General features: G+C 43.5%; 1 protein-coding gene across 1 annotated transcript in view; it reads right to left on the reverse strand.

Moving 5' to 3' along the window:
* CNN3 (calponin 3) overlaps nt 1-26,918 on the reverse strand; it is a 28,919-nt gene extending 2,001 nt beyond the window's left edge. Inside the window, exons 1-6 of the mRNA XM_012790985.2 lie at nt 26,568-26,918; nt 5,707-5,828; nt 5,438-5,504; nt 3,558-3,695; nt 3,100-3,216; nt 873-1,019 (exon numbers count right to left, since the gene is read on the reverse strand). Of these exons, the coding sequence (XP_012646439.1) occupies nt 873-1,019; nt 3,100-3,216; nt 3,558-3,695; nt 5,438-5,504; nt 5,707-5,828; nt 26,568-26,624 (648 nt within the window). The 5' untranslated portion in view covers nt 26,625-26,918. The remainder of the gene's footprint in view (nt 1-872; nt 1,020-3,099; nt 3,217-3,557; nt 3,696-5,437; nt 5,505-5,706; nt 5,829-26,567) is intronic.
* Between the last annotated feature and the right edge of the window lie 380 nt (nt 26,919-27,298).

Consider the following 27,298-nt stretch of genomic DNA (forward strand, 5'->3'; position numbering starts at 1 on the left):
TATTGACGTGTTTAATAGGAATGCTAAACAGTTCTTAGTAGAACAGAGATAATTTTACCTACCAACTCAATTAAGGTCTCCTTTAAAAAAAAGTCAGTAGTTAAATGAGCACTCTTTTACTTAGATTTTGGAGCAAGTACACTGTCATAAACGATCTTTTTTCCTTCTGGTTAGATAGAAAGGTCAGCTGTTCTAACTGCCAAAAAAACCCAAGAGCCACACTCTTTTTTTCCCTTTCTTTCTTTTTTGGAGACAGTCTTCCTCTGTGGCCCCAGCTAGAGTGCAGTGGTATCATCATAGCTCACTGCAACTCAAACTCCTGGGCACAAGCAATCTCCTGCCTCAGTCTCACAAGTAGACGGGACTACAGGTGTGCGCCACAACACCTGGGTAATTTTTCTATTTTTTGGTGACGAGAGGGAGAGGGAAAGACAGAGAGAGACAGAGACACGCTCTTGCTCAGGCTGGTCTTGAACTCCTGGCCTCAAGCAATCCTTCTGCCTCAGCCTCCCAGAGTGCCAGGATTACAGAGTGCTAGGATCACAGGGGTGAGCCACCACACCCAGCCCATCCTATACTTTTGTTACTACAGAAAAGGTCCTTTGATTCTTTTGCTTTCCCAAAAAAATCTACTTTCCTGAAAGAATATACTCCAAATAAACTATACAAAAAATACACTCTTTAAACTTTTAGTTAATAAGTGCTAACTTAAAACAGCCCTTTTGGGGGGAGGGGGGGAAATGGGCATTTATTGAAACCTTAAAATCTGTACCCCCATAATATACCAAAATAAAAAAAATAATTAAAAAAAAAAAAAAAAAAAAACAGCCCTTTTGTACTCTTTGCTGCAAGTATAAAAAGATATTGCTTACCTGGCTGGCTCCTTTGTTAGTGCCCATCTGCAGACTAATCGTGGTCTGGTCAAAAGGTTTGTCAGTTTGCATTTTGGGATCATAAAGATGCCTCCTAGTCCCATAGGCTGTCATACCTGCCTGGCTGGCACATTTGTTGGTTCCCATCTTTTAAGTTAAAAAATAAAATCAGCATTAATTATCAGATGTCAACAATATATCACAACACAAACAAAACTTTTTGTGCTATTAAAAAGACAGAAGGAGTGAAACTGACAAGTGCTGAAACTCTGGTCAACTACAAACTTTCTTCTATGTGTTTACAAACAAATTTCAAGTGTTAACTTAAAAATATTTTCAAAAAATTCACTGTATATAAAATCTCACAGCACAATTAATCATACATATACATGCACACATGAACAGATGGATGGACACACTAAGTTATTACAGTGGCAGAATTATGAATAACTTCTTCCATTGCTCTTTCCCCTTACTCTCTATAGCACAGATAACCAAATTTAGAGGTACCTGCTGCAGTCATTTAAACATCCAGAAGCAATCTCAGGCCAGGCAATATGCCATTCTACTCTAGATACGTTTTACATAAAGTGTGAAAGCAAATGCCAGGTGTCTCTCTGGGAGCTTAATAAGGGCTTAAGTTTCAAAATCACCAAATTTTCAAGGGAACAGAACCACACTTTATTCCTCCAACTCTCTCATCACTGGTCAGAGCCAGAGAAAGGCAGAATAAGGAATCTGAACTCAGCCACATTCAGAGAAACAATAATTAACTTCTCTTCCCTGTGGAGAACAATACAGCTTCACGACCAACCAGTGCACCCTGTTCTACTGGTTAGGGACATGTTTCTACTGCTGGACTTTTTCTGTTAAAAATATGATTAATGAAAACCTTTATTACTAAAAGTAAAACCTGTTTATTAAAAACTTAGAAAACGGCCGGGCGCGGTGGCTCACGCCTGTAATCCTAGCTCTCTGGGAGGCCGAGGCGGGCGGATTGCTCGAGGTCAGGAGTTCGAAACCAGCCTGAGCAAGAGCGAGACCCCGTCTCTACTATAAATAGAAAGAAATTAATTGGCCAACTAATATATATATACAAAAAATTAGCCGGGCATGGTGGCGAATGCCTGTAGTCCCAGCTACTTGGGAGGCTGAGGCAGGAGGATTGCTTGAGCCAGGAGTTTGAGGTTGCTGTGAGCTAGGCTGACGCCACGGCACTCACTCTAGCCTGGGCAATAAAGTGAGACTCTGTCTCAAAAAAAAAAAAAAAAAAAAACTTAGAAAACATATTTAAGCAACAAAAGGGAGAGGGGAGTCATTGCAATACTACCATCTAGACATTTGCTGTCAACATTTGTGAATATCCCACTAGAGTTTCTACCTTATGTCTGTGTACATCAATGGATGCACGCACATACATATAAATACATATACATACAACAAATGTGCATTTTTTAAATTAAAAAAAAACACACACACACTGACTACAGTATTTTTTGACCTGATACCTGATTTTTCCCCCCTTAACCTATCTTTTCAAACTCTAGTGTATCATTTTTACATCACATGTTCCTTTTATGGAGTTATAATTTAACCAACTGACTACTGTTTGGAAATTCTGGTTTCCAATTTCTCACCACTGATAAAATTTTGTACTGCACAAAAAGAAATCTACCCTCACAAAGACTCGGTGAAGAGGGGCACTATATCAAGCAGGTATTGGAGAGCAAAATTCATAGAATTTAGGGCATTTAGCAAAGATGTTTTTGTGACATTCTCCAGAGGAACAATGTGAAGAGAAAGAAAACATCTGAATTACGTATTTCTAAAGAATTAAACTGACAAATTCTAATAGGGCTTGGCTGCTGTATCATGCTTTACTTGTGTAAATAAATGACTTTGGCATTAGGTTTTGTAAAATTGCCTCACATTTAGGAATTTATAAAGTGCATTTTCTTAAAAAAAAAAAAAGATAATTAGAGAAAAAATTTTTCATTTCCTGGAGAAACAATTGTCAAGTCAGGTGGCATATCTGAGGTTTCTTTTAAAGCCATCATCATCATCATGTTGTGAGCTTTAACTACATATAAATTGTATAAACCACATATCCTAAAAATCTACATTATAGTACTTCTATTATTCTTTACTTAGGAGAGACTTAACATTTTGCATGGAGAAAAATAATGATATTACATAAGTATTGAATAAGCAACATCACATTACTTACCTGCAAACCAATTACACTTTGGCCAGCTTTTAATTTTCCTTCATCAAAACGTCTTGTTTGTTTTTCTGCATACTTAACTCCAATGTCAATGGTTGTATGGAATCCTTTTGTTTTAGCCTAGACAGAAACATGCACACTAAATGAAAAGGAACATTTAAGTAGATTATCTTGCCAACAGGAGAAACAACAAAGAGATGCTATGCCTAAAGACAAGGGCTTCATCAGGTAAGACCCAAACAAGAGGTGAAAGATATTTACGGCTATTCAGTAATACACTGTACCCTTTGAAATGTGAGTGTTCTAATTAAACTATCTAGTGTGAGGTGGCTGATGTTAGCAGCCTTTCCACAAAGCTGATAATTACAGAAATGACAGCCATCCCCATGGGAGAGTAATGACGCAATTCATCACCAACATAGTAAGGACTTTTTAACCAGCCATTAGAGACACATACGTACCAGACCTGCGAGAGCCACTAGAGTAGTCTGAACCTGGGTCATGTTGCCATTCTCAAAAAGATCATTTGCTTCGAATATATCATGTGGTTTCATCCCATAAGCCTGAATAGCTTTAATAAAGTTGCCAATATTCTCCAACTATAAAGAAAAAAGAGTCATATAACTTTTGCAGCTAAATATTGACATTCATAATATCTAAGCATTCTAAGTCTTCATGACTAGTTACAAGACGCTAGACAGAAAGCTACCTGGCCAAGATTCTCAACCAAACACATACCGTGTTTCCTCAAAAATAAGACCTACCCATAAAATAAGCCCTATCAGGATTTCTAAGCATTTGCACAATGTAAGTCCTACCCCGAAAATAAGCCCTAGTGATGGGCGTGGCTACACAGTGTATCTGCACAACCCATGCATTTATCACGAAGCAGTAAAGAAAACGAGCAGCCCTTCTCATCTGCCCCATTGCTCGACATGAGAGATTGGGGCCAATGGTTCTAAAGGAAATAGTCGCAAGAAATTCAGGATGGAATTCGGGGTTTGGAGAGTTATGATGATGTTCCAGAAGACAATGACTTAACTATATTTGAATAAATGTAGATTGTTGTACCGTACTTAAAAAAAATAACACATCTCCTGAAAATAAACCCTAGGGTGTCTTCTTAAGGAAAAATAAATATAAGACCCTGTCTTATTTTCGGAGAAACACGGTACTACGCACAACTCTCTCTGGAAAAGAAAAGAGTAAAAAGAGAGTATACTTTTAAATGTAGGTTGCATAATTGTCTTCATATTTTTATGCAGTTAAGTTTTTTCAGCGTTCTAAGGGCAAGATCTTCCTGATATAATTTTTAAGAATTCTGTGTCAAAGCTATCCAGGCCTGGAATTTTCTTTGTCAAAAGGTACATAATTACTCATGTTAATAAATAATTCATAAAATATATAACTGTATACTTCTGGCTTGTATTTCTTTTATGATCTGCTAGAAAAATATAGTGTTTAACTTCATCAGTTTTAATAATTATATTTTTCCTTTAAAATGAATACATAATTTCATGTTTTAATTTTAAAATAAATGTGTGGTTATTAAATGCTCATTCTCTTGTAACTCGAGACCAAATAAATACCCAATTTTACCTAATCATACACATACATAAGATTATATCTGACACAGCGTTCAAAGTCAACCATTAGTTGTTACATGAAATGCCTTGCTTTTCCCCTCGTTTATCCTTATGGTCTGGGTTGTATTTCCTCTGTGTAAGCTGTGTTAAATCCTTTCTCAAAGTAGACAGACTAAATATAGGAAACTTCCAAGCTAAGCACCTAATAATTACAGAACTAGTTCAATAAGTAATTATGGAACCATTTAAAAAAACCAAAAAATTAAACATAGCCATGTGCACAAATTTCTGCTCAGATTTCCACTTTAAAACTGCAATCAAGGCCGGGCGGGGTAGCTCACACCTGTAATCCTAGCACTCTGGGAGGCCGAGGCAGGCAGATTGCTCAAGGTCAGGAGTTTGAAACCAGCCTGAGCAAGAGTGAGACGCCGTCTCTACTATAAATAGAAAGAAATTAATTGACCAACTAATATATATAGAAAAAATTAGCCGGGCATGGTAGCGCATGCCTGTAGTCCCAGCTACTCGGGAGGCTGAGGCAGTAGGATCGCTTGAGCCCAGGAGTTTGAGGTTGCTGTGAGCTAGGCTGATGCCACAGCACTCACTCTAGTCTGGGTGACAAAGTGAGACTCTGTCTCAAAACAAAACAAAAAAACTGCAATCAAAATATAAAAAACTAAACCAAATCTGAAATCAAGTTTTCACTACATAAAAAGTAACCAACTAGAACCGGAGGTTGTTGGTTTGGCTGTTACCTGAGGCCAGTTTAACGAGGACTCATTGACCTTCTTCACGGAGCCTGGCTGCAGCTTGTTTATGAGTCTGAAAAGAAAAATATGAGAAATGCCTTATTTATTGGTCACACAAAAACAAGGATTGGAATACAGAGTTGGTTCCTGAACATCAGTAAAGGAAAACATTAAACACATTTGCAGAACATCAAGGTCCCACTCCCTGGAACGGGAAGGAGAGTAAGAAGCTTGTGGCTAGGTTGGAAGGGCAGAAATTTGGGGCTGCCACTCACTCGCAGAGGATGATGCCATCCTTCAGGCCCAGCTGGAAGTTGGTGCCGATGCTCATGCCTGTCACCTCCTCTATCCAATTGCGAAGATCTTCTTCAGCCTGATGATCATACTTGGAAGCAATCTGAAACACAAGTTCACTAACTTTAGAAGGATTTCACTAAATAATCAAAAGCTGCTGACTCACAACATGCTCTGCTTTCCTTATCCATGAAGGCCACAGCTGTGACAGGCAGTAAATTACACTCGGTGGGTTGATGGGGAACTTAATCAACTGTTACTACTTCAGTACTAACACATTTTTGGTGAAGACATTCTTATGAAATTTGGAACAGCACATGGGGAAAAGGTGGGACCGAGAAAGAGAAAATAGCCACCAAGACAAGACAGACTCCCATTTGTGACACAGAGGAAGGGACAAGGATTTAATAGTGTGTAATATGGCACCAGCCGCCACTTTGAAGATTAAGTCATTAATCACCCTATATTCCACAAAAAGATGGGGAGAGGATTCTGACACATGAAAGAAACTATTTCACAAAGTATCTCAACTGGCCAAGACATACCATTCCAATAGTTTCGTTGCCTGGAAAGTTCTGGTGTTTGCCTTCTATTCAGCCAATTATATACTACGTACTAAACACAAACACCCACACACTTTCCTCAGTACTTAATTATTGTACTTACAGTACAATACTGAAATTCTGTTTATGTGGTCTCAATCTTATTAGACTACTTACAGGAAGAAAAAACATTTAATTTACTTTTGGATTCTTAGTACCTAGCATTGTATCTGACACTCAAACATTTACTAAAACTAAGAAAAAAAAGGAACTCTACAATAAAGACAACTTACCAACCCAGATGCTATGGTGTTAAACATGCCAAAACTAATCACTATATATAGGTTTTGAGAGATCCCTTCATAATAAGACCACAGGCCTCAATTTTGTTAAAATTTATTTTTATTTCAGCATATTACAGGGGTACAAATGTTTAGGCTACATATATTGCCTTTGCCCCACTCAAGTGAGAGCTACAAGCATGTCCACCCCCCAGAAGGTGTGCACCCACACCCATTAGGTGTGTATATACCCATCCCTCCCCCCCCACCTGCCTGACACCTGATGAATGTTACTACTTATGTGCACTTAAGTGTCGATCAGTTAACCAATTATAGGGTGAGTACATGTGCTGCTTCACAGGCTTCAATTTTTTAGAGAATCCAAACAAAAATTAAATAAAATGTTAAAAGTCACCATTTTCAAGTTCTTAAGCTATTCCTTGTCCTAGAGTTGGCAAAGGGACTTGTCAGTCAGAGGTATAAGAATGAACACAGCTGGGGACAAGGAAAGCTAATGCATCATCTGTCTTCTCATTCAGCACATGTGAAAAAGCCAAGTCTACACAGGCAATGCCCAGAGGATAGAGACCATGAGCTTGGGAATCACCTACAGACCAGCAGTGTTGCAAATGGAAAGGAACAGCAGAAATGTTTGCTGTCCATAAAACGTAATTAGGATTAGTTACTGAAAGAAACGAAGCGGCATCATGACATTTCAGTCACAAGGAGGTCCTTCAAGTTCTAGTCTGCACTGGTCATGGAGGAACCAGGCACAACTGTGCGAAATTCCCTGGGTTCCTGGTGCCAGAGGACAGGAGCTTGGGCTGCATCCAGGTCCTTTCCAAGAGAGAACTGTTGTGGGTCAGCAGAATCTGGACAGGCAAGGAAGGAACTGGCCAGCTTACCTTTAAGGCACCCAACAGTGAAAACCTGTGCTGAGTCCTAAACACACAAACTGTCACTTGATCCTTTTCACATCTGTCAACAGCTCTTTATAATTTTCAAGGTGGGAAAAAGATTCCATTTCCCAGGTCAAATAAGTGGAAAAGTCTACATTCCATGTTCCCCTCTTATAGGCTCGCCATGACCTGACCCGAGCCTGAGCTACCAGGGCTCATAATTAAAACACTCCTTCCTTTCGCTACTTTCAATGACCCTCTCCTACTCCCCACCACCAAGGGGTGAGGCTTCTGCTTTGACTGAGAGAAGGCAAATGATTTCACTAGTTATCCTGCCATTTAAGGTGAGCACAATTCTTGGTCCTTTGCACCCCCTGCCCCAAGTTAGAGAAATGGCTCTACAGTTTTGACAGAATAGTCGATAATTTATTTAAACTGTAGATTTATCAGAATTACAAAAGGAAATCCAATGAGCTTATATTTTTATATTAACATTGTGCAATGTTTCATAGATCACATTTGGTCCGGAGGTTAGTTTATAAAAGACAATTTTGGGTACAATGTAAAGCTACCTAATGCATGGTGATTACTGCCCCCCTCAGACCCCCACTCCCTGAAAAACACATGTCTTTTTATTTCCTGCCAGTTTAAGGCATATGAGTTTCTGGATGGGGGCAGAGGGAGGGAGGAGATCAACATGCTGGAAGATTTCATCAGAGAGACACAGCTTGTCCCTGGAAAGCAGGAAGCAATCATTACTCCCATTATAATTCAAATACTCGGATAATGTATCTCTTCCAACATATCACACAAATCCATTTATATATGGCACCATTAGAAGATGGAATAAATACTAAATTGGTAGACAGGCTTTTAAAGTATTGACTATATTTCCACACTGGAGTCTTGTTCTAGGTGGCTAGAAAAATTCTCTATAAATTGGAGGTGGAGATACAGAAGATAGGAAAAAAGGAGAAAATAGTGCTTAAGCATTAGCTATGGGAAGCAAATTCTAATTGTAAGCTATATTTTTTTCACAAGTGAAGCCACTGTCAACTAGGAGATGCGTTTTGATGAATCTGAAGAAAAATGTACTATGTGAGGGTAAGAGTTCAGCCCTGGCTCCAAGCCTATTCACCTATCTTTGCTATGGGCCCCAGGTTAATTCATCTAACTTCTCCTGACCCAACTCCTATCTATACAAGAGGAAGGCTGAATTCAACGAATGCATTTTCCTACTCTAAGCTGCCTACGTAATTTTGGTCAATCACCAAAAACCGTGAAGACATTTTTTCTTTGTTTTTTCAAATATAGAGATAAAATTACATTGGAGGGAAATTATGTTTGGGGATTTTTGCAGAATGGTGATGGTAATTCTCATAAAGAATGAGACCAATTATTATTTAACCAGAAAAATATAAAAGCATATGTATGTTTCCTTTGTTCGATATATGTCAAACAAATTCAGCACCATGCCTCAAACCACAAAGTGACTGCAAATATCACTACTGTGAAATATCCTAGCAGATCCATGAAAGAAGTTTTCATCTTCTCCTTTGACAGTTCTCATCAAGGAAGTGATGAGGTAGAAGAATCAAACACTAGAGTCAGATGGACCTGCGTTCAAATCCTGGCTCTAGCAAGGAATGATTGTGGGGTGGGTCTCTGGACACGGGATGATGCTGTCTGAGTCCTACCTTAATACCATGTGCACAGAAGAAACGCTTTAGAATGCATTACATACAAAACTCAAGGCCCCCACATGATCAACTAAAAATTAAAACTAGGATTGCCTTCACATCAAATAAGTGTTGATTTTGACTTAGGGTTTTCCTTTTCTACATAAATACTGCTAATTTTTTTCTAATAAGTGAGCTTTTATCAGTCAAGCCAGCTAAATGATATTATCTTTTAAGATCAAGGAATGGAAAGCTATTTAAAAAGCTTTGACCAATACACATGATTTACTGTTTTCATCTAAGAAGCTTTAATTTCTGAACACCAGGCAGAAAATAGTGACATTTTCTTCCTCACAAAAGAAAGCTTAAAAAAAAATTACTTAATCTTATCTCATTCATACCTCATGAAAATTTCACTCTAATTTACTTAAAAAAATCACTCTTCCAAGTTGTTTATAAATATTATTTTCTTTATATTTCTTCAAAGGTGTATTTTACTTGACCTTCTGCAGACTTTGTGTCTGGTTCCTTCAAATCCACAGCAGCCCCTTTCCTCACACGCCCACCTTCCTTTCTTACACACACATCCTCCCCAAGCAGTGCTCACAACCCTGTCCACGCCCCCTAGTACACGTGCAAGCCAGCCAGGGGCCAAGGTGTCTGGGCACACCTACTGGAGGCTGCTCACCAAAGCTCACCAACATCACTCTTACCAAATACAATCAAAATGCTGAGAAAAAGACGGCTAAGAAGAAAGCCTCCCAGGGCATTTGATATGGTTGATCATCCTCCCTCATTCAGTGCTGTGCCTGCTCTGCTCTCATTCCTCCTCCCTCAGAGTGGCTTCGAATGCTCCTCTTCATCTTCCTGTGCCTGGGTCAGGTCTCATCCCTGGGGGGGGGGGGGGGGGGGGCGGGGCGGTTCTTTCCCCAGAATTACTAAGAGCACGTTTGGAGTCACCCTTTAGTTCAAATGCAAACCAATCCTTTCTAGTTGCATGACCTTTCTTTAGTCTTCACTTTCTTTTGTAGTTCTAAAATAACACTTTTTTTTAGTTCATTGGTATATTAGTATGTAGGGCATGCATTCTCAATAGAGCTGATACTGCCCCCAAAGGGGTGAAAACTGCTTCTTGGGGAGGTGGGATGGTGAAAAATAACTCAGACATTACAAAAACTTAGGACCTCCAAAGTTCAACCCTACCTAATAAAATCTTATTCCTTTGTATTAATTCTTGCAGGGGACAGGAGGCGATTGGGGAAAATGTCTAAATTGATTGTTGGGGAACATGACAGTGAAAACAAGGATAAGAAACACTGAGATAAACTAAAATGTTCAAGTCTTTCTTCACCTCTCTCCCCCAAATCACTCCCTTCCCAGGGGTGAGCGCCTACCCTCCAGCCAGTTCATCTTGCAGACCCCATACATGAGTATCACAGCTAGTCACGTCTACAGCAGCACTGGACCAAGCTTCCCTGCAGAAGCACCAGCCCGAGGGCCCACACTTCCTCACAGATCTGACAAAAGCCCACCAGCTGCAGACATAGGCAAGCCCTTCCTGGCTCTGAAGTCTGAGAAGCTTCCTATAGAATCCTCAAAAAGGGAGACTGAGCTTCAAAAACATCCCAACTGACCCAAAGGCATGATCCCTGCACTGTTTCATTTATGGTACTTCTCAGTGTAAGCAGGGAGGCCCAAGCACAATTTGGAAACAAGATAAGGTGCACTTGTTATGAAGTACAGCGATGACAGTCATGTACGATAACTGTTTGGCGGCCCCAATCACACCCGGGGATATTCTAAAGTCCACTGAAGAATGAAGACTTCTTGTCTTTCACATATATTCCCTCTCAAAATGCATTTTTATCACAGAGCTTGTGGAAACCTGGAAGCAGACAATTCCAGAATACTGTCCCTGGTGGTCACAACGGTCTCCCAAATTTCAGCTATGCTTGAATTCTCACTGGCTCCCTGTTTCAAGCCACTAGGACAATCCAGCACTACCCCAAATTCTAAGTAAAATAATATTCAACACCAACTTCTCTTTCAAGTGTTCTCTGTGTTTCTTGGATTCTTCTTTCAACTTCTTTCTCCCTTACTCCTCCTTTCTGCCCTTCACTCAGATTGCTAGTGCATACCACGCACAGTTCAGAGGCAAAGTTCCTGCCCTAACAGTTTACATTCTAGAGGAAAGAGAAAGATGTCAAGTAAGATGTGTTAAAGACGTTTGCAAACACACACACACACACACACACACACACACACACACACACACACACACACACACATATACAGGGTGTTTAAAATAAAGGGAGAATATAACAATAGGGGCTAACACAGCCTTAAAATAGAAACCAAACAGATTTCCGTCTTAAATGTCAAGACGCCTCCTTCCCTTCCTTTTTGTTATCACTTGCCATTCTTGATATCTCATGCAAGGACAAGGAATAGGCTGCAACATTTTTCACCTACCTTAAATCTTCCCCCTAATGGATCCTATAAATATGTACCAAAGAGCACATGCTTTGAAATCAAACTTAAAAAACTTAAAAACACAGAGCTCCAGTTCTAGTGTGACCTAGGTAAAGAACGTAATCCAGGTCACCCCATTTCCTGCAGGTGGTCTCCTTCCTTCCAGGACCACTGTTGGAGCAAGGCCTTTTCCATAGGAGAGTAGCCCATCACAGAATGAACACTCTCCATTTATATCAGGGGTTATTTCTGTACAGGGGTACCAGAGCTCTCTGTTAACCAAACCTCACTGCAACGGGAAAGCAAGCCCACTGCGGACAGGCGCATCCGGGTGCTGGACTTCACCACTGCCCACACCCATCTCTGCTCCTCGCGATGCTCACTCCTGCCTGTCTGCAAAACCTTTTGTCTCTACGTAGAATGTTGTTGCATCCCAAATTCTCATTCCTTTTCAATTTGTTGATGAAAAGGATAAAATATTAATAACTACTGTTTACAAAGCAGGTTTGCATCTTATGGGGGGTAGGAAGGCGAATCCTAGAGAAAATCGCTTTACATTTGGGGCAATGATGTCGAGACAGATTGCAAGCCTTCCTCAAGCTCACTACAGAATATAAGACGCATTCTACAATGTGAACTTGCTAAAGATTTGATGGGGAATGACTAGACATTCAAAAGCCAAGGAAAATCACGTTCACCTCAGATAAACAGGAGCGAAGTCTAAGAGCATTTTAAAGTCAGTCCCTTTCTCTCAGAGGTACCTTCAAGTCAAGGTAACAGCACGTGGCACCAGCACAATTTTTTCCCTCCAAATACGTATAGTCAGATAAATACAAAGACACTATGACTTAATGTACAAATGCTGTGAAACTGACAAGAATTAAAGCTTTAAAAAAAATAAAGAGGGCCGGACTTGGTGGTTCAGGTCTGCAATCCTAGCACTCTGGGAGGCAGAGGCAAGAGGATCACTTGAGCTAAGGAGTTTCGAGACCAGCCTGAGCAAGAGTGAGACCTCTTCGCTAGAAAAATTAGCTGAGTGAGACTACTGCACTCTAGCCAAGGTAACAGAGTGAAACCCTGTCTCAAAACAAACAAACAAAAATAACTAAAGAGAAGTTGGTCCAGTACCTATAGCAAATAGTACAAATGCAGGAAATGGTAGGAAAAATGCAGAACAAGGTCAATCCTGTCTTCTCTGTCTAGAAAATGACCTTTGGACTGTAAAGTGTAGCACATACATAGTTAAAAGTGGATTTTGAAAGTTCAAATTTAAACACAGAGGGCATAAGTATGGAAGCTAGATTCCCAGAAGAATCTAGACTTAGAAATAACAACAACGATGTGCATAGCAAACAGCTCTTGTGAGAGAAACCTTGGCTAACAGTAGTAAGAATCTAGAGACATGCCCATTACCTCCGCACCTCCACCCAAAAGCAAAGATCTATTACTGCCTGAAGCTGTCCTCTTAGAGTGGACTTTTGGGACAGTGTGCAAGCACTTGGGGGAAGGTCAGTTACCACCGGGAGCTGCGTGGGTACACAAGGCATGTCCAGGAACACCTGCCCACATACCTTCCTTGAGGGCAGGACAGGCTCTTGTTCATCTTTATACCCTAACACCCAACCCTGGTGCACAGTGGGTACTCAACAAGTTATTTTTCACCCACTGATAGTATTACCAGACTAAGGAACTGCCTTAGATCTAAAGATCGGTCTTGTTACAGAGAGACATCTGCATCTGAATGCTGCTGGTTTTCATGATGTCACATCTTCTTGATCTCCTTGATCTTCTGATCTAGTAATCTTAGATGGACCACTAGGGACATACTTACTTTACTTTCTGATAAAAGTCCCTATGTCAGGCCGGGCGTGGTGGCTCATGCCTGTAATACTAGCACTCTGGGAGGCTAAGGCGGCAGGATCGCTTGAGCTCTGCAGTTGAAGACCAGCCTGAGCAAGAGAGAGACCCACATCTATTAAAAACAGAAAAATTACCCGGCATGGTGGCGCATACCTGTAGTCCCAGCTACTCAGGAGCAGGAGGACTGCTTGAGCCCAGGAGTTTGAGGTTGCTGTGAGCTAGGCTGATGCCACGGCACTCTAGCCCAGGAGACGGAGTAAGATTCTCTCTCTTTAAAAAAAAAAAAAAAAAAAGTCCCTATATCTATGGCACTCCTTAAGTCCAGCTTAGTAACCCAAGTAGTAGGGTCCAGTCAGAAGGAATACCATGCTCGATGTGCTAATCTATTGTCAAGGCAGAAGGAGCCTGTAGTGATGTGTACCTCAAGGCTTAGATTTAGATTTGTTCTCTTCTGTTTGGGTCATTAATAATTGGAAACTATTCAGTGTGCTTATTAAAGAAACTGGGAGTCAGAAAGGTCTTACTTGGCTTAATAAATTATTCAAGATATATGTAAAAACCTGCCCCAAAGTTCTAGAACGAGTACTTGCATATTCAGTGAGTTAAGTTAAACTAAAACATTCTCTGCCTACAAAAGTCAATGGTATCTTAGTCGGCATAGATCTACAATTCTTTGTAAAATAGTATTGCTTAGCTTATTCATTTGAACCACAACAACCCCATATGATGGCCACAGAGAGCATTATTTATAAGAAACAGGTGTGAAAGGAGTATGTGAGCCCCAAACCTTCCACAATTATTACCTAACTTTATAGAGAGGGAAATCAACTTGCCAAAGCAAGGATTAGAATCCTTCTACATGGAGGTGTCTACCTCATCAGGTTATTACGCTGATTAAAACAGGAGTTAATGCTTTATAGCTAAACAAAGGAAGTTAGTTAATAATCCCCTATAGTCTCGTAGGCTAAATGTATTTACAGCATTACTATGATCAATTCTGAGTGACGCATTCTCAAAGGGGACACTGACAAACTGACATCAGTGTGTGTAGAAGGAGCAAACTGAATGGTGAAAGGACCAGAAAAATCATACACAGCCTATTAGGAGAAACTGGCTAGCCAGGGGTGTCTCTGTATGATCTAGAAGAGACACTGGGGTTTAGGAGAAACAGCCTGGCTACCACTTAAATACTTAGATGGCAGTCAGTCACACAGAAGAGGGAACTGATTACCCTGGATGACACGCTGAGGGCAGACCCAGGGTACATAGACACTCCAGGGAGATGGACTACAGCAAACAGGAGTGGAAAAGCACCATGTGAGTGCCAAGGAAGTGGGGCAGGAAGACGGCCCACAAGAGGGCTTGCTGGGGAACATTCTCTTACTGGGTCTTGAATTTGAGAGATCTGTAGAGATTATTCTGGAAGGGGATCTTAGCTGAAGCCCCATAGGTAACAGAGATGAAAACACAGATGTTCTTCAAGTTTTTGCTTTCTTTGTCTCACAGCTAGAATATTTAAGAGCCTACTACACTCGTCACAGCACTGGCAGGTATCAGCTCTCTGCTGCTGCCCAGATTTTCAAGCACTTGTTTCTTCATCAGGACTCTGGATGCCTCCAAAATCATCTCTGAGTCGGCCACATGGTTAACACTGAAAAATTATCTTTTCCTTTTCAATAATCACAGGGACGTCATGGCAGCAACTTTTCTGTAGTTTTGGGATGCACACCCACTATCAACTCTTCAACAAGTTTGCTTCACAGGGTGTGTCTCAGCCGAGGAAGGCATAGAAGCCACCTCAACATCGCTGGCCGAGAAGTTAAAGGCACTGCTCCAACAAAGAACCAGCCTCCACCGACCTGGGGAACCTTCCTCACTCCCAGAGCACTGACCACATTCATTCAGGGCCCCCACCTGCCAACCCCGAAAGAGTCAACCACCACATGCTCCCCTACCCTGAGCACTGGTGGGACATGGTGGGAAAGGAGCCCAAGGGAAATGGGATCCCAGCACTCCAGTCAGCCCGCAGTAAACCTGGAACTCCTTTCAGAAACCCAGATCTAATCTAGGATTGTGAGTGCCTTTTTTTGCTCACTACAGTGGAGTCTGTCCATTTGAGAGGGATGGCTTTTCGCAACCAGCTACAAGCACAGCTGAAACACCTCATTTTAAATGTGGCACAGATGCTGGTTAGTGAGATTTCACAGGAGTGTTACAGATACATTAACTGTGTAAGATAGCACCACTTTCTTTCCCCCGTGAAAATGACAGGATATGACATTTCCATTAAAAAGTAGGATGGAATTTCCCATTTCCTTTTATTAAAAAAATTTATACTGTGCCTCATGAAATTGCATACAAAGATATATGATACCTTTTGAGACCCTTTGAGGCGTTTGGTTCACTTTGCTTTAATGGGGAAGTATGAAAAATGACGAAGTCAGAGGTAAGGTTCAAACACCTGCATGCCACCAAGTCCTACACAAATGCCACCAAAGACAGCTGGATGCAAACTGGAGCCCAAGCTTCTTATATACCAAGAAAAAAGGAAGTAATCAACTACAAGATGCAGAGTTCCTTTATAAAAGTCTATCTGAATGCAGTTCCCCTTTCCAGTCCTGAAGTCTGAGAGGACCTTGTGATGAGGGCACAGGGGACTCCACAGTCAAGGCTGCTCCACATTTTACATGATTGCAATGCAACCTGAGAGCACGAAAGAGAGAAAATAAATTCCCCTGGAAGCATTGCATCTTCCACCAGACTGCTGTGCCCCAACACAAAGGTCTCTTGGAGATTACATCGTAAAGGTTTGCTATAGACAACCAGGCATGAACAACATAAACCCAACCTTCCATCCCTTCCAGATCAAGGGCCAAGGGAATGAGGACAGCAAACACAGGCCCAGGTTGCAAAGAGGCCTCAGCAGGAAGCAGCAGAGAGAAGCAGGAATCAACAGTGTGTGTTCCATGTGCAGGTCTCAGCCTAGACCACCTCTGCCTATTCCTGCGCCTTTCACCATCAGACATCAGTGGCTGCAGAACAAGGTCGGGAGCAAAGTAACACCCCTATTCCACATAAGAGGAACAGCAGCAGCAAGGGAAAAGCAGCCGTCCGGCCCACACCAGTGCTGTGCTTTCAGTCCTCTGCCTTTCCCCTTCCCAGCCTGGTCCCTGCTTTCACGCAAACCCTCCCCCTCTGCAGCTCTGCTCCCACCCACCCCCTGTGCTGAGCCCTCCTCTTTGCTTGGCCCATCAGTGGCACAGGCTACCCCCTCTTTTCTGAAACAAGCAAACCTTTGATCGAACCTGCTGCCAGCCTCAAACACTGCCCTGTTTCTCTTTTATTTCACGCCAAGCCTCTCCATTTCCTCACTTAGTACTGCCTTCTAACCCCTGGAAATTTGCTCTACTTAAGATGATCTCTCAGAAGGTCACCAGTGACCTCTCAGTGGCCAAAACCAGCAGCCGGTTTCCAGTCCTCCTCCTGGCCTTTCTGCAGCATTTTCCTGGAGGCCCCAGCAATCTCTCCTCCTCCAGCTTCTTGTTAAAGGATATTGTCCTGGGACTTTTTGCTCTGGCCTGCCCTCTTGGCATCCTTCTTCTCTTCCCCTTGAAAGATGCCAGTTCTCCCTGAGCTCTGGCCTCAGATTAAAATGATTAGGAGCATGGGCTCTGGAAACTGAAAGCTTGGGTTAGAATCCCACCTCCACCAAGCATGAAGTTTCCTCTGCTTCAGTTTCTTTACCTGTAAACCAAAGATCATTAACAGCACTTACATCAGAGGGTTGCTGGGAAGAAACAATGAGTTAATTCACGTAAACTGTAAGAACTCAATAAATGTCAACCTGTACCCTTTTGTCTGTGCTTTGCTGACCATTCCTATCCAGATACTGGAAGGATTTCCTCCTTTAAATTCAACATATCATTAAAAACCAACTATTTGATGTGATTTGATTGCCATTTTGATACAAGATCATTTTGATGCTGCCTAAGCTATTTAAAAAACTACTTACCGAATAACATGTGAAAGAGATGCCCTCTCCCTACACCTGAGCTTCATCCCATGGCCAACTCCTACCTGAGGCTGGTGGGGGTGAGAGATGAAGAAGGGATCACAGGTGACGGCCATGCATGACTTGGCAATGAAGAACTAAAGCAAGTGACTTCTGTAACATCAAGGAGCTCCTCCTTCTCTTTCACATCACTGGTAGAGCTAATGTTTTTAGAGAATGATTTGGCAATACCTAACATACATTTAAATGTTAGGTCAAAAGTTATGCACTTTTCCACATAAGTGCTTTAAAACAAATATCTACCAGTAGGGAAACAGTGAGTAAATAATGGAAATTCATACAATAGACTATAATCCAGTTTCTAAAATGGCTGAATGATATTCAAAGCAGCACAAGTGCTTAGGGTAGGGGTAAGGGATACAGGATACTTTCACTTCTTTACTTTTATTTGGGGGCTGTTTGCATAAAGAGAAGAGGCTCTCCTAAGCAAGGAAGATGGCATCCTGAGACAGATGTCCTGTCTTCATGCAGAGATGACATGTCCACAGGTTGTGGTTTCAGCAGGATTAGGACTCAGATCTGGCTCCAAAGCTGAAGCCTTTCACACCACTGTATGGTCCCCCATCCCCATGCCCTGACCAAGCTGAGAGACAGGAACTCTCTATGCCATACACAGTCAGCACGGCAACTGTGCTACCTTCCTGCAGGGGCTTAGCTCTGGCTTAACATAAAGTCCTTTTAACTCACAGAGAAGTGGGAATATATCCGAAAGTACCCACGACCAATATCGCTGTGTCAGACTGATGTGCATGAATATGCTGCCCAGTAAAGAGAGCACTGACCCAAACCAGCCCACGGGCATCTGTAGTCTCAAAGGGCGTTGCCAGCACAGTTCAGAAGTTCATAAGAAGATATTTGGCAGAGATGTCTCTGACTAACAACACTTTAACTCTTCCACCGGCCCCTATAAAGAGTAGCATTCTGCCACGTGTGTGTTTTGGAAGGAGCTGTAAGATCAACTACAGAAAGGGGTGGAAGGAAGAAAAAGAAGGGGGAAAAAGTCAAGCCCTGAGAAGAAGAAAATTAGACATGAAAACCTGGCTAGCAAAGTACGTATCTGTGTGTGTGAGTGAGCAGGGTGAGGTGGGGGATGTGGGGTTTTAAAATATAACACTTGGGTCTCCAAAAAAAGATAAGGAAAAACCAGGAACAAATACACCCCAGTCTTCAGAGCAGAGAATGAGACCATTCAGGGAAAGGCATCTAGCCGTATGTGGGCTCTAAAGAGCAGCCCTAGGGTTCCGGCTCAGCTGCCAGGGCCAGGGAGCCCAGCAAGCTTGCAATATGATGCTGAATGTACATATAATTTCTATACTGGATTAGAAGTCTAATATGATTGCTGTTGCTATTTTTTGCATTCAAAGTAGAATCACATGTTTGAATTAACCAACAGCATGAGGGAGATTTGCCACACATGGTATTGATTATTTTCTCTCCTATTTCCTCCCACAAGAAACAAAAGGAGAGAGAGAAAAGTGCAATAATAAAGCGCACACACTCTCTATCCATGCGTGGAGCCTGCATTTCACTAAGGAGGGCTGAGAAGCTGGGGATAATGGAGAAAGAACAGCGGTCCAAGCATTTGGGAGGGGAGAGGGGAAGAAGCAATAACCCGTCCTCTGCAGCCACTCCACCACTAGTGTCCCTTGGAAAATTCTTGGGGAGAGAAAGAGGAAATAATCATAAATGCTCAGTTTATGACTTACACAGAAGAGTCTTTCCAAGCACAAAAGTCCTCCTCTTTTTCTCCACATTCATGTCCCCAATCTCTGGCCCTCCACTGCAGATATACTACCCACACCCTGAAGCTTTCTGGTCCTGGAGGCAGAGGGAAGACATAGGGGAAGTCCCCTCCCTACCTTGTAGGGGAAAACTAAGAATTACTCTTCTCTGCTCACAGACTTGCTTCACACAGGTCTAGGTAGTTGCCTTCTTAAGACAACTTACACTGAAGGCCTCTCGTGACAAGCAAAATTCAAACACCTGAAGGTAAATATGTTAACCAGTCAGGGGTGGAGAAATAGGAGCTCTATCTGAAACCAAAAGATATATCTTATTTAAAAGGAATCTACCTCTTAGGCAGAAAAAGCAGCATACCACCATGACTGGAAAGCAAGGCGTGGCCCCCAAGGGCAACGTGGACAGAACAGAGCAGGGACAGCAACCTGGGACTTCAGTCTTGTAAAGACTTGGGGGAAGATTACAGATCACACTCCTGACACAGGAACTAAACAGGGCACAACTGCTTCGTGAAGAAAGCTCACGAGTAACGCAAAATTGAGCCTAATCATCAGAGAACCAGCCAGCAAGATGGAACAATGGCTAACATTTATAGAACATGGACTTCTGGTTCCAGGCATTATTCTAAGCACTTTACGTGGATTATCTATCTATCTTAATTGTTTCTTCCAACAACCTTGTAAAGGTATTACAATATCATTTCACAAACGAGGCAGACAGGTTAAGTCACTTGCTGAAGTCCACAGTAAAATTTAAGATTCTATAGATTAGAATCTGTTTGGAACCAGAATTAAGATTCCAACCTAGTCTCCACAGTCCATGTTCTTAACCACTAGGTTCTACTTTCTCCCTGACAAGAACTTTGGATGACAGCTACTGGGATATCTTCAAGTTCACAAGGGTTCACATGGTCATATGTTTTTATAAAGTAAGAAGGCATTTTTGTGTGTTTAGTAATGAAAAAAAAATTGTATAAGCTTCAGTCTCCACAAACTGGATTTATCCATGAGCTCTAGAAATCCTTAACAAAAATCTGAGGGTACAAGTACATGTGAGTAACAGTTAAGAGCCCACGGATGGCTATAAAATGAGTTCAGAGTTAAGGAGAACCAATGCACACAGTATATACTTATTGGAGGTTAATGCCTAGAATAAAACAGAACTTACCAAAAAATTCTAAAGACAAGCTTCCTCCCACCACCACCTGGTCATACTGAGAAGGAAGATAAAGTGCTTCCTCACTCTCCTGGATGTAATGGCAATGACAGGCTATAAAACCAAGAGCACCCAATTGTGCTTCCTTTTCTTATGTCACCGAAAATATTAATCATGGCTCAGGATGCACTCATTGTTGCGGGCAGCAGGGGCAGGAAACACTACCTCATATGTCTCAACCTGGAAGGGAAACAGACCTAGGGAAAAAAAGGATATACCTCTGGTTGATGACAGTATTAGCAATGTCATCACTGTCAAGCTAATTTTTGAAATCTAAATCTAGCTAGAGACAGATAGTACAATTTCCACAAGTAGAGGAATGTAAAAAAGCTGTAGGTCATGGGACAGTGAGCTGACAATGATCCTCATTAAAACTCCGGAGTAAGCCTGAGCAAGAGCAAGACCTTGTCTCTACCAAAAATAGAAAAAATTAGCCGGTTGTGGTGGTGTGCTCCTCTAGTCTCAGCTATTTGGGAGGGTGAGGCAAGAGGATGGCTTGAGCCCAGGAGTTTGAGTTTGCAGTGAACTATGATGACACCACTGCACTCTAGCCTGGGCGACAGAGCGGAACCCCTTCTCAAAAAAACAAACAAAAAAATCCGGAGTAAATAAAGCTTAGCATTTTAAAGAGGAAGCATGGTACCTCTTCTCATTTCAGCAAAGTGTATCTTCTTTATCTGTTTTATCAAGACAGGAAAACAAAAACTAAAGCAAACAAACAGCAATGGCCAGTCCCTACCAGGAGCAAAGCCCTGGCCCAGCAGAATGGCCACTTCTCCAATGCTATTCAGGGAAATGTAAGCATTGGACAAAGCTTGGCAGAGGGTACCTCTACCATTCCTTCCTAACTTGGGAGTCTAAAGAAAGAATGTAGCCAAAATGTATTTCTAAATAGATAATCCCCAAATCAGCAGCAAAGTAGGAATTACCTTAGTGAAAGTTTTCAATGTAACATTAACAAATTACTTAAGAAAAAAGAACTATAATAATTACCTCATCCTTCAAAAACATCACACAGGCTGGGCACGGTGGCTCACGCCTGTAATCCTAGCACTCTGGGAGGCCGAGGTGGGTGGATTGCTCGAGGTCAGGAATTCAAAACCAGCCTGAGCAACAGCGAGGCCCCATCTCTACTATAAACAGAAAGAAATTAATTGGCCAACTAATATATATAGAAAAAATTAGCTGGGCATGGTGGTGCATGCCTGTAGTCCCAGCTACTCGGGAGGCTGAGGCAGTAGGATTGGTTGAGCCTAGGAGATTGAGGTTGCTGTGAGCTAGGCTGACACCACGGCACTCACTCTAGCCTGAGCGACAAAGCAAGATTGTCTCAAAAAAAAAAAAAAATACATCACACATAAACTACAGAATTCTCTTATGTTGAGTACTTTACCAGGGTTAATTTCCAATTTCTAGAGATAGCAAAGTCTATTTCTGATGGATACATTCATTAAATCAACAAATATTTACTGAGCATCTACTATGTGCCAAACTGTACTCTAAAATTAGATCTTGAGATACATCAGTGAATAAGATAGAGATCCTTATCTCTGGTAGGAAAAGAAATAATAAATCAAAAATTTTTAATTAAAAACTTATTTCTAGGCTGGGCTCAGTGGCATATAATCCTAGCTCTCTGGGAGGCCGGGGCGGGCGGATTGCTCAAGGTCAGGAGTTCGAGACCAGCCTGAGCGAGACTCTGTCTCTACTATAAATAGAAAGAAATTAATTGGCCAACTAATATATATAGAAAATATTAGCCGGGCATTGTGGTGCATGCCTGTAGTCCCAGCTACTCGGGAGGCTGAGGCAGGAGGATCGCTTGAGTTTGAGGTTGCTGTGAGCTAGGCTGACGCCACGGCACTCACTCTAGCCTGGGCAACAAAGTGAGACTCCATCTCAAAAAACAAAAACAAAAACAAACCCTTATTTCTAAATATGAAAGTTTAAAAAAAAAAAAAAAAAACTAAACCCACCTACACATTTTTACCAAGATTCTGGTGCCCTAGCAGCAAGACAAAGCAGATCACCTTAGGGTATAACTTGTAGGTAACTCTGGTCAGAGGTGCCCTTAGAGTGGCTGCTTGTCCAAAGGGCACTGGGCAGACAAGCTTCGAGGCCTCATGGGGTACTGGGTCCTATCTAATTATTAATATATGATTGTTTCATTTACTCTTCAAAGATTGTATAAGTTTTCCAAAATGGTTTTCAGGTGTTGAGGAAGACCATTTTGTAACCAAGACGACTCTGTGAAAAGCTATTTTGCTCAAATCAGACATTCCATGAGAGCAGAAGACTGTAAGAATGTGCATTCCAATTCCATTCTTAATATTGCAATTAGCTTCCTCCCAAAAAACATACCAAGGTAAGATTATCTCAGTTCCCTGCCTCCCCATCCCATGAATCGATTTATTTTTTCTACTTTCCCTGAGACGTGTACGAAAGTTCCCCAAATCATTTGCTCTAAGTCTAGTGGGGACATGTTTCATTGCATCCTCAACTTCAGGGGAAACTACCCTGACTTCAGCATTTTGTTCAGAGTCAAGAAAATTCTGTACTTCCCTTGAGGACCTGTTATGTTTTTTCATGGCTTACGAGGCACAGAGCTGTTTCACTTGCCATTTGCATTCCCAAGATGGGTTCAAGGGCCTGGCTCACCCTGTGAATAGCTGTAGGCCTATTACCTCATGAGTGTTTCCATCCTCCACTGAACCATCGTCTGTGTTTTCCCTGGCCCTTGTACTTTCTTACGTTTTTGGTAGACTGCAAGTTATTGATCCTTTGGGGTCATTTTCTTCTTTTGTTGTTATTAAAGAGACTTTGTTCATGGGTTCCAGGCTGATTCTAATTTTTTAGGCTGTTTTTAAACATCTTCTTGCCTATTTTTTAATAAGTGAGTTTGTGTGTTTAGCCATGTATTATAATCTCCTTAATACCTTAAAGATTTTTCCCGGAAATTTCACTGATTAAAAGTATTTACGATCAAAGACTTCCTGAATTCATTGATGAACTGCTTTCATAGCTAGCATATAAAAAGACCAAAAACTATTAATACAAACTGAACACTTAGAGAGACAGGGACATATAAATCAAAGAAACATGATACCAATAACTTTCTATTATTAAGAGCTAATAGCTACAATACAGTCACTGAGTACTTACTGTAAGCCAGACACATCTCCACAACACAGTGTTTGGAGGTGGTAACTATCATTTCCCCCCATTTTACAGGGTAGGAAACCATGTCAAATAACTTGCCCAGCATCATACAAGGCAGTAAGTGGCAGAGGGGAACTGGAACCTACATATGCTGGACCCCCAGGTCTACTCCAAGATGCCTCCCCAGGACGTTTATACTTCTTTCACTTGGTAAATGAGGTTTCAAGAAGGGAGGGGGATTCTAGCATTCAAGCAACATATCAATTATGCAACACATAAAGAAAAAAGAGAAGGAAACAAAAGGTGTCAAACCAAGCAAAGTTGAGGTTCACATTTCCATATACCCACCCTTCACTCTGCAGTCAAAATTCACTCTCTCAGCCAGGGATGGTGGCTCATACCTATGATCCTAGCACTTTGGGAGGCCTAGGCAGTAAGACTGCCTGAGACCAGGAGTTCGACACCAACCTGAGCAAGAATGAGATCCCCATCTCTACGAAAAATGAGCTGGGTGTAGTAGCATACACCTGTAGTCCCAGCTACTTGGGAATCTGAAGCAGGAGGATCCCTTGAGCCCAGGAATTTGAGGCTGCAGTGAGCTATGATGATGCCACTGCACTATATCCCAGGGTGACAAAAAGCTCTTATCCCTGTTTGTAAAAATCTCATACAAAGGCCTAGTAACATTTGATTTCCAAACCCAGGACAGATCAGAAACAGTATTACATGAATAATCATGTCAAGTGACAGGTGGATAGCAAAAATGAGGGAAAGGGGACAATAGTGACTTGTGTAGAAGAACATCTCTAAGTACTTCATTAACCTAAGACAACACTTTTAGACTTAAAAATCTTAGAATATTCCAACTTCTGTGACTTTGAGCAAATGACACCCTTTCTAAGCTTCTGTGTACTGATCTGTAAATGATGTTGGATAATCCCAGCAATCCTCCCCACCTTGCAGGACTGCTCTGCTATTAAGATCAAAAGACTTCCTATGAAACGGCAGTATAAGGACCACATAAATCAAATGGGTTATTAAAAAATGGGTTTGGTGCTTAAAGGGATAAACCTACAGTCTTTCCAAAGGTTCTGAAAACTAGTTTTACTGTTTTTAAACATTTATAATAATTATAGTGATTTAGCCTCAATTTATGCATTTCCTTGGATGTGTTCAATATATTAAGGGGGGAAAAGGCAGAAACTGCTACATTAGTCAGCAAAAAGAAAATTAGCGTGGATATTAGCATCCAAAAAAAGTGAGTCACTTGAAGGACTGCCAAAGTTGTCAGTACCTCATTTACAATGCAAAAGGTAGTAAAGAGATTCAGCTGCTGCCAGCCAACAATCACTGGGGCAAATTACAATTAACGTGCACGAGCCAGGCCAGGGTATTACTGATTCCTCTGAAAGGCTTCCTAAAGCTCATTTTGTAAACCTTGGAAGGAAGGGGAAAATATTTTGTTACAAAGTTTTCAGCTGGTGAAGTTTGTACTAAATTATACACAAACCACTCACCTTTCTGTTCTTTTCTAAAATGTTTAGGAAACTGTTTTCTAATATGGGTAGCACGTTTGAAAAGGCAAAGGACCTAAACATTCCAATTTTAGATACAAAGACTAACATCAACTCCTTGTTTCAAAGATTGTTCAAAATCTATTAACAAATGAATTGTGATATGATGCGTAGACTATGCAAGAGCCACGACTCTCCTTTGGGGCTTGACCACGGTGCGCTTCATTACCTCTACACAGTTCACTTCTCACCGCCTACACCCGCAGCACTGGGATGTTGCAGATCTGACAATGCCAGCGCATTCTTCCAGCGGTCGGACGGTGCGGTGGCAATCCTGACATGCCTCGGCTCCCGGGAGGTTAATGGGAATTAAACCACAGCAGCCCTCCTTTGTGGAGCTTTGGCCAGAACAGCAGAAAGGAGACAATGAGCGTTCTGTGCGCAGTTCCGCGCCGATTGGCTGGTCTCTCCCCCCAGAAACCCCTGATGTCATGGGCTTGGAATGCAGGGAGGGAGGAAGGAAGGAGAGGATTTGGGGAGGGGGACGCCTCATCTCTTTCCCAGGTCAAAAGTCCCAAAGATAAACCCAACGCATTCTTACGCTCGGTGGCAGAGCTGAGCGCGTCACCGAGTCCGAATCGCTCCAAACTACAACCCGCCTCAGCAAATGAACCCTAAACAAAAGCAACCCACAAAAATGCTCCTAGATGTCGTTAAAGCCTAATGTATTACAAACTTCTCAGTGTTTTATGAAAAGTCCCGAGCCTACAGCAGACAGAACTCCCAGAGCGGCGCGCTCAGGCTTTGTTTCCGTTCTCCTCAGAAGCAGCAGCAATTCGCCTCCGGGCCCCGAACCTCGAAGGGTCCCGGGCCGGCCCTCGATCCTCCCGGGGACGCTGGGGCCGGCGGGACGCTCAGCGGTCTCCCTCCTTGGAAGGAGGCGAGGCACAATGAGGGGCCCGGGCTAGCCGCGTAACCGCCTCACCCCGTCCGGGGCTGAATTCGGCCGGGGGTCGAGGCGGGGGCGGACGGCGCGAGCCGCGGCCGCTGCTCGCTGGGTCGCCGGGCGCGCAGACGCGCCCCGCCTAGGCGCGAAAGGCCACGCAGGAGCGCCCCCTTCCCGGAGGGGCCCGTCCTGCAGGGCCCGAACAGCCCCCGCAGACAGAGCTCGACGCCGCGGGATTCCAGGCGCCGGGAGCCCGCCGCCCGCCGCCAGTCGCGGCCCGCCGCGCGGGAACAAAGCCAGGAGCGCGCCCGGGAGCCGGCGCCCCGAGCGCGGGCAGGGACGCCGCTCCGCGAAGACAGCGAGGCAGGGCGCGAGCGGGCGAAGGCACGGCCCAGCCCCAGCGCCCCCGGCCGCGTCTCGCACCCCTCGCCCAGGGTCCCCGCCCGCACGAGCCCGGGCGCACCTTGTTCTTGACCTCGGCCGAGAGCCCGTAGGAAGGGCCCTTGTTGAAGTGGGTCATGGCGGTTCGGGCGGCGGGAAGAGGCTGCGCTCGGGTCCGGGGGTCTACTGCACTTGGCTTCCTCGCTCCCGGCCCCGAAGAGCGACCGCTGCGGGAGACGCTCGGAGCTGGCTCCTCTGCGCGGCGCAGGAGACCGTCGCGGCGGCGGGGCGCGGGCAGTGCCTCCCTCGGCGACTCGGTCCGACTGGGCCCGCAGAGCCGCCCGGTCCGCTCGGGAGTCCCGCTGGCTGCCTCGCTCGCCGCCCGCACCGCGGCTCCCCTCACTCCCCACCGCCTCCTCGAGGCCTTCGGGGATTGGCCGACCAGCCCGACCAATGGAGGGCCGCCTGCTCCCGCCTCCCCGGCGAGGCCCGGCGCGGCCAATTGAAGGGCCGCGCTCCCTCCCCGCGCGGGTCCCGGCCCCCGCCCAGCCCTCACGCCACCGAGGCCCGCGGCGAGGCGGCCCCTCCTCCGGCTGCGCCCCGCGGACTGGCAGCCCGGCCCGCCCCGCGCCCGGCGCCGGAGGGCTTCCCAGCCGCCGGGGCTTCACGTCAGCCTCCAGGCATCCTCCGCGGCGCGGCGGAGGGGAGAGGAAGCCCACCCGGGCTGGCCCGCCGCCTCGTCTGCCCCTCCCCGGCGCGAGGTCCCACACGTCCAGATGGAGGACAGGGCCCCTCCACCCGCTGCTGGAAACA

The sequence above is a fragment of the Microcebus murinus genome, chromosome 2 (assembly GCF_040939455.1).
Source record: "Microcebus murinus isolate Inina chromosome 2, M.murinus_Inina_mat1.0, whole genome shotgun sequence".
NCBI classification, from domain to species: Eukaryota; Metazoa; Chordata; class Mammalia; order Primates; family Cheirogaleidae; genus Microcebus; species Microcebus murinus.